The sequence below is a fragment of the Heterodontus francisci genome, chromosome 17 (assembly GCF_036365525.1).
Source record: "Heterodontus francisci isolate sHetFra1 chromosome 17, sHetFra1.hap1, whole genome shotgun sequence".
In the NCBI taxonomy this organism is placed as follows: domain Eukaryota; kingdom Metazoa; phylum Chordata; class Chondrichthyes; order Heterodontiformes; family Heterodontidae; genus Heterodontus; species Heterodontus francisci.
Genome location: NC_090387.1, coordinates 73822736 through 73831032, shown reverse-complemented (window position 1 = coordinate 73831032; position 8297 = coordinate 73822736). Strand labels below are relative to the sequence as shown.

Below are 8297 nucleotides of genomic sequence, written 5' to 3'. Positions count from 1 at the left end.
TCTTCCCCCCCCCACCCGCCTCTCTTCCCCCCCCCACCCGCCTCTCTTCCCCCCCCACCCGCCTCCCTCTTCCCCCCCCCACCCGCCTCTCTTCCCCCCCCCACCCGCCTCTCTTCCCCCCCACCCGCCTCTCTTCCCCCCCACCCGCCTCTCTTCCCCCCCCACCCGCCTCTCTTCCCCCCCACCCGCCTCTCTTCCCCCCCACCGCCTCTCTTCCCCCCCCACCCGCCTCTCTTCCCCCCCCCACCCGCCTCTCTTCCCCCCCCACCCGCCTCTCTTCCCCCCCCCACCCGCCTCTCTTCCCCCCCCACCGCCTCTCTTCCCCCCCCACCCGCCTCTCTTTCCCCCCCACACCCGCCTCTTTCCCCCCCCACCCGCCTCTCTTCCCCCCCACACCGCCTCTCTTCCCCCCCCACCCCGCCTCTCTTCCCCCCCCCACCCGCCTCTCTTCCCCCCCCCCACCCGCCTCTCTTCCCCCCCCACCCGCCTCTCTTCCCCCCCCACCCGCCTCTCTTCCCCCCCCACCCGCCTCTCTTCCCCCCCCACCCGCCTCTCTTCCCCCCCACCCGCCTCTCTTCCCCCCCACCCGCCTCTCTTCCCCCCCACCCGCCTCTCTTCCCCCCCACCCGCCTCTCTTCCCCCCCCCCCCCGCCTCTCTTCCCCCCCCCCCCGCCTCTCTTCCCCCCCCCCCCGCCTCTCTTTCCCCCCCCCCCCGCCTCTCTTTCCCCCCCCCCCCCGCCTCTCTTTCCCCCCCCCCCGCCTCTCTTTCCCCCCCCCCGCCTCTCTTTCCCCCCCCCCCCCCCTCCTCCTCGCGGGGAGCCCCCCCTCCCTGTGCGCTCCTTCCGCGCCCCTCTCCCCGTAGGGGCCACCGCTGCGCCCCCCCATCCCCGCGGGCCCCCTCCCTCACCCCCGTGGGTTCCCCTCCCTCCATTCCCCCCCTCCCCGCTTCGCCTCCCCACCGCGTTCACCCTCCCCCATCTAACTGCTACCACGCTTTCTTAGACTTTAATAGATCATTGTTTATTGATTTGCCCCATCTTTCCTATTCAACTTGGATGATGAAACCACAATGCAGGACTTATTTTAGAAATAGCAGGAATGTTGCAATGTTTATGTTTATTCCACATGTAATGTCACTCAAGAAGTATTCTTTGGCACTGGCTGACCTCTGCTGCTCTCTGTCCTAGGAATGGCTCAGCAAGCAATTGATGTGGATATGCAGCCAGAGGAGGAAACTGTTTCGACACAATTGGGCATCCATGACCCAGCTTCAAGGCTGATGGGAGCTGGCTCTAGTAGTGCACCCAGTGGCGAGGAGTTGTCTGTAATTGAGGCCCCTCCAGGTGCTCACAGTGGTGGATTGGAAGCTGCTTTACTAACTGAGGAACTCCAAAGGCTGCAAGGGGCACTGAGAACTGTGGCGCAGCACTTTTCACTTGGGCAGAGACCTGGACACCAGCGCAGACAGTTGAGGAGGAATGGCCGCCGTCAGCCAGGAGCAAGTGCTTCCCAGAGATCGTCATCATCCAGGTAACCTTTGAAATGGTACAAAATGACAAGTTGAAAATCTAGTTTGTATGACATGATTTGTCTGGTATGAAGGAGCATCATATTCACGTTAATTACTTTTTCTTCAATGCTCCTTTGGCTGGGTGAATCCACTGATGTTCTGTCCTCTGGTTCTCTTGATCGACCTCTTCACTTGATAGCATTGCAGACTTTTTCTCATGACTCAGCTGAATGGCCAACTGTGCTGTAAATATGTCTCTTTCAGTGATTTTAGAATCCCAAGAAATTTGTCTCCAGAGCCATATATGGTTATTTGATGGACCCCAACAACTCCTGCCGTCAACAGTTGAGGCAAGCACTACTAAGTGAGGAATTAGTCATTCTGAATACCATACAGCGAACTCCAGCATTAAAAGTGACTTTCCTGCCCAGGGTTGGGTTGTGTGTAGATTGGAAACCATCCATCTAGGTTCAACCAGCAGGCTGGAGAGCGAAACTGTTCATCCTGTTCTATGCTGTATCAAAGCGAGATGTGCATCTCTGAACCTGCTGCCTGTCTAATCCTTGTTTTCTGTCCACTGTGGTATTACAAACCAACAAATTAAAATCCTATTTCCATACTCGTGGAAGTTCCAAATGAGTAGGGCCATCATAGCTATAGGTCTGATAGCAATGTTGGGGCCAAGGTGGAAAATTCACAGGTCAGAAATAGAAGGCTGGAGAAGGTTGCAAAGATGGGTTGGGCCAAGGGTGTGAAGGGATGAGAAGATGAAGATCTTCAAATCAGTGCATTGCGGGAAACAGGGTGTCACTGTAGGTCAGTAAAGATGTGGTGACGGGCATGCTGGGGGGGTCTGCTGGTAGCTGATGTTGCAACAAGTTGGAGTCTGGAGAATAGGAGGCTGGCAAGGAGGACTGATCTGGTCTGGCCTACATGTGTCTCCAGATTCCCAGCAATGTGATTGACTCTTAATTGCCCTCTGAAATGGCCTACCAAGCCACTTCATTCTATAAAACTGCTATGGTAAGTTAAAGAACACAAAAATAGGATGGGCCACCTGATTGACCTAGGCACACCCTGTCCAGTCCACCCTGCAAAGTCCTCCTCACGAACAATTGGGAACTTGTGCCAAAATTGAGAGAACTGTCTGAATCATACCTTACAGCCAGTCACAGAATCGTTACTGTGCAGGTGGAGGCCATTCGTCCCATCATGTCCGCACTGGCTCTCTGAAAGCAGTTCCCTCAGTTCCATTCCCCCGCCTTCTCCCCGTAATTCTGCACACTCTTCCTCTTTCATATCACTGTCTAATTCCCTTTTGACTGCCTCAATTGAACTGCCTCTACCGTGTTCTCAGGCAGCACATTCTAGACCTTAACCACTCACTACATGAAAATGTTTTTACTCATGTCACTTTTGCTTCTCTTACCAAATACTTTGAATTTGGGCCCTCTTGTTCTCAATCCTTTCACAAATGGGAGCAGTTTCTCTCTGCCGACTCTGTCCAGACCCCTCATGATTTTGAATGCCTCTATCAAATCACTTCTCAGCCTTTAACAGTCCATCTTCTCCAATCTGTCTTCATAACTGAAATTCCTCATCCCTGGAACCATTCTCGTGAATCTTTTCTATACTCTCTCCAGTGCCCTCACATCTTTCCTAAAGTGTGGCAATGTTCCACACACTTCCATCATCATCCCTGGGTGGGGGACTTTAATGTCCATCACTAACAGTGGCTCAGTAGCAACACAACTGACTGAGCTAGCTGAGTCCTGAAGAACATATCTGCCAGATTGAGCCTGTGGCAGGTGGTGAGAGCACCAACAAGAGGGAAAAACCTGTCGTAGCTGCACCTGTCCATGACCATATTGGAAGGAGTGACCAGAACATAGTCCTTGTGGAGACGAATTTCCATCTTCACACTGAGGACACGCTTCATCGTGTTGTGTGGCACTACTATCGTGCTAAATGAGACAGATTCAGAGCAGAACACAAGAAGTAGGAGCAGGAGTAGGCTATTCAGCCCCTCCAGCCTGCCCCGCCATTCAATAAGATCATGGCTGATCTGTCCCAGGCCTCAACTCCTCTTTCAGGCCTGCTCCGCATAACCCTCGACTCCCCGAGATTTCAAAAATCTATCTACCTCCTCCTTAAATACAGTGTCCTGGCCTCCACAACTCTGAGGTAGAGAATTCCAGAGATTCAGCACCCTCTGAGAGAAGAAATTCCTTTGCAGCTCAGTTTTAAATGTGTGCCCCCTTATTCTTTTTTTAAATTCTTTCTTTCATTCATGGGATGTGGGCGTCGCTGGCCAGGCCAGCATTTATTGCCTATCCCTAATTGCCCTTGAGAAGGTGGTGGTGAGCTGCCTTCTTGAACCGCTGCAGTCCATGTGGGGTAGGTACACGCACAGTGCTGTTAAGAGGGGAGTTCCAGGATTTTGCCCCAGCGACTGAAGGAACGGTGATATAGTTCCAAGCCAGGATGGTGTGTGACTTGGAGGGGAACTTGCAGGTGGTGGTGTTCCCATGCATTTGCTGCCCTTGTCCTTCTAGTTGGTGGAGGTCGCGAGTTTGGAAGGTGCTGTCGAAGGAGCTTTGGTGCGTTGCTGCAGTGCATCTTGTAGATGCTGCCACTGTGCGTCGGTGGTGGAGGGAGTGAATGGCACACCAACTACGAACAATCAAGTGGGCTGCTTTGTCCTGGATGGTGTCCAGCTTCTTGAGTGTTGTTGGAGCTGCACCCATCCAGGCAAGTGGAGAGTATTCCATCACACTCTTGACTTGTACCTTGTAGATGGTGGACAGGCTTTGGAGAGTCAGGAGGTGAGTTACTCGCCTCAGGATTCCCAGCCTCTGATCTGCTCTTGTAGCCATGGTATTTATATGACTACTCCAGTTCAGTTTCTGGCCAATGGTCGCCCCTAGGATGTTGATCGTGGGGGATTCAGCGATGGTAATGCCATTGAATGTCAAGGGGAGATGGTTAGATTCTCTCTTTTTGGAGATGGTCATTGCCTGGCACTTGTGTGGCACGAATGTTACTTGCCACTTATCAGCCCAAGCCTGGATATTGTCCAATTCTTGCTGCATTTCTACACTGACTGTTTCAGTATCTGAGGAGTCACGAATGGTGCTGAACATTATGCAATCATCAGCAAACATTCCCACTTCTGGCCTTATGGTTGAAGGAAGGTCATTGATGAAGCAGCTGAAGATGGTTGGGCCTAGGGCACTACCCTGAGGAATTCCTGCAGTGATGTCCTGGAGCTCAGATGATTGACCTCCAACAACCGCAACCATCTTCCTTTGCACTAGGTATGACTCCAGCCAGCGGAGGGTTTTCCCCCTGATTCCCATTGACCTCAGTTTTGCTAGGGCTCCTTGATGTCATACTCTGTCAAATGCTGCCTTGATGTCAAGGGCAGTCACTCTCACGTCCCCTTTTGAGTTCAGATCTTTTGTCCATGTTTGAACCAAGGCTGTAATGAGGTCAGGAGCTGAGTGGTCCTGGCAGAACTCAAACTGAGCAGGTTTTTGCTAAGCAAATGCTGCTGGATGGCACTGTTGATGACACCTTCCATCACTTTACTGATGATTGAGAGTAGGCTGAAGAGGGGGGGGGTTAATTGGCCGGGTTGGACTTGTCCTGCTTTTTGTGTACAGGACATACCTGGGCAATTTTCCACATTGCTGGGTAGATGCCAGTGTTGTAGCTATACTGGAATAGCTTGGCTAGGAGCACGGCAAGTTCTGGAGCACATGTCTTCAGTACGATTGTACTGAATATTGTCAAGGCCCATAGCCTTTGCAGTATCCAGTGCCTTCGGTCATTTCTTCATATCACGCAGAATGAATCGAATTGGCTGAAGTCTGGCATCTGTGATGCTGGGGACTTCAGGAAGAGGCCGAGATGGATCATCAACTGGGCACTTCTGGCTGAAGATTGTTGCAAATGCTTCAGCCTTATCTTTCGCACTGATGTGCTGGGCTCCCCCATCATTGAGGATGGGGATATTTGTGGAGCCACCTCCTCCAGTTAGTTGTTTAATTGTCCACCATTATTCACGGATGTGACAGGATTGCAGAACTTAGATCTGATCCGTTGGTTATGGGATCGCTTAGCTCTATCGTATGCTGCTTACGCAGTTTAGCATGCAGATAGTCCTGTGTTGTAGCTTCACCAGGTTGACCGCTCATTTTTCGGTACGCCTGGTGCTGCTCCTGGCATGCCCTCCTGCACTCTTCATTGAACCAGGGTTGGTCTCCTGGCTTGATAATGGTAGAGTGGGGGATATTCTGGGCCATGAGGTTACAGATTGTGGTTGAGTATAACTCTCCTGCTGCTGATGGCCCACAGTGCCTCATGGATGCCCAGTTTTGCATTACTAGATCTGTTTGAAATCTATCCCATTTAGCACGGTGGTAGTGCCACACAACACGAAGGAGGGTATCCTCAATGTGAAGGCGGAACTTCGTCTCCACAATGTGTGGTGGTCACTCCTACCAATACTGTCATGGACAGATGCATCTGTGGCAGGCAGAGTGGTGAGGGTGAGGTCAAGTATGTTTTTGCCTCTTGGTTCCCTCACCACCTGCCACGTACCCAGTCTAGCAGCTATGTCCTTTAGGACTCGGCCAGTTTGGTCAGTAGTGGTTCTACCGAGTCACTCTTTGTGATGAACATTGAAGTCCCCCATCCAGAGTACATTCAGTGCCCTTGCCACCCTCAGTGCTTCGTTGACGTGCTGTTCAACATGGAGGAGTACTGATTCATCAGCTGAGGGAGGGCGGTAGGTGGTAATCAGCAGGAGGTTTCCTTGCCCATGTTTGACCTGATGCCATGAGACTTCATGGGGTCCAGAGTCAATGTTGAGGACTCCCAGGGCAACTCCCTCCCTACTGTATACCACTGTGCCGCCACCTCTGCTGGGTCTTTCCTGCCGGTGGGACAGGACATACCCGGGGATGGTGATGGCAGTGTCTGGGACATTGTTTGTCAGGTATGAATCCGTGAGTATGACTATGTCAGGCTGTTGCTTGACTAGTCTGTGGGACAGCTTTCCCAACTTTGGCACAAGTCCTCAGATGTTAGTAAGGAGGACTGTGCAGGGTCGACAGGGTTGGGTTTGCCGTTGTCGTTTCCAGTGTCTAGGTCGATGCCGGGTGGTCTGTCCGGTTTCATTCCTTTTTATTGACTTCGTAATGGTTAGATACAACTGAGTGGCTTGCTAGGGCATGTAAGAGTCAACCACGTTGCTGTGGGTCTGGAGTCACATGTCGGCCAGACCAGTTAAGGACAGCAGATTTCCTTCCCTAAAGGGCATTAGTGAACCAGATGGGCTTTTACAACAATCGACAATGATTTTATGGCCATCATTAGACTAGCTTTTTTTTAAAATTCCAGATTTTTTTAATTGAAATTCAAATTCCACCTTCTGCTGTGGTGGGATTTGAACCCATGTCCCCAGAGCAATACCCTGGGTCTCTGGGTTACTAGTCCAGTGACAATACCACTACGCCCCCCCCCCCCGGTAATGATGTCCCCTTGTTCGAGATTCCCCCACCAGTGGAAACATATTCTCAACATCTACCCTGTCAAGCCCCCTTAGAATCTTATTTGTTTCAATAAGATCACCGCTCATTCTTCGAAACGCCAATGAATAAAGGCCTAACCCGTTTAACCATTCTTGGTGAGAAAACCCCTTCATCCCAGGAATCAGCTCAGTGAACCTTTCCTGAACTGCCTCCAATGCTAGTATATCCTTCCTTAAATACGGGGACCAAAACTGTACGCAGTACTCCAGGTCTGGCCTCACCAACACCCTGTACAGTTGTAGTAAGACTTCCCCATTTTTAAACTCTAACCCCCAGTCAATAAAGGCCAAAATTCATTTTGCCTTCATAATTACCTGTTGCACCTACCTGCTGACTTTTTGTGTTTCATGTACAAGAACACCCAGATCCCTCTGTACTGCAGTATTTTGTAGTCTTTCTCCATCTAAAAAGTAATCTGCCTTTTTATTCTTCCTACCAAAGTGGATTACCTCACGCTTTCCCACATTGAACACCATCTGCCAAGTTTTTGCCCACTCACTTAACCTATCTTTATCCCTATGCAGATTCTTTGTGTCCTCATCACAACACACCTTCCCACCTATTTTTGTATCGTCAGCAAATTTGAATACTCTGCACTCTGTCCATTCCTCCAAACCATTAATATAGATAGTAAATAGATGAGGCCCTAGGACCGATCCTTGTGGTACCCCAAGAGTTACGGCTTTCCAACCTGAAAAAGATCCATTGATCCCGACTCTCTGCCTTCTGTGTGTTAGCCAATCCTCAATCCATGCCAGCACATTACCTCCAATACCCTGAGCTCCTATTTTGTGTAATAACCTTTTATGTGGCACCTTATCAAACGCCTTCTGAAAATTCAAATACACTACATCTACCAGTTCCCCTGTATCCACTCTTTGTTATATCCTCAAAGAACTCTAACAAATTTGTCAAACATGACTTCCCTTTCATAAAACCATGTTGGCTCTGCTTGATTGCATTATGTTTTTCTAAATGTCCTGCTATTTCTTCCTTAATAATGGACTCTAGCATTTTCCCAATGACAGATGTTAAGCTAACTGGTCTATAGTTTCCTGCTTTCTGTCTCCCTCCTTTCTTGAATAGGGGCGTCACATTAGCGGTTTTCCAATCCGCTGGTATCCTACCGGAATCCAGTGAGTTTGGTATATTATGACCAATGCCTCCACTATCTCTGCAGCCACTTCTTT

The 8297-nt window shown here is 50.6% G+C and overlaps 1 protein-coding gene across 3 annotated transcripts in view; it reads left to right on the top strand.

Moving 5' to 3' along the window:
- rfwd3 (ring finger and WD repeat domain 3) overlaps positions 1 to 8297 on the top strand; it is a 58129-nt gene that overhangs the window by 8474 nt on the left and 41358 nt on the right. For all 3 annotated transcript variants that reach the window (XM_068049671.1, XM_068049672.1, XM_068049670.1), the window contains exon 2: positions 1188 to 1530. In XM_068049671.1, coding sequence (XP_067905772.1) covers positions 1190 to 1530 — 341 coding nt within the window. In that variant the 5' untranslated portion in view covers positions 1188 to 1189. The remainder of the gene's footprint in view (positions 1 to 1187; positions 1531 to 8297) is intronic.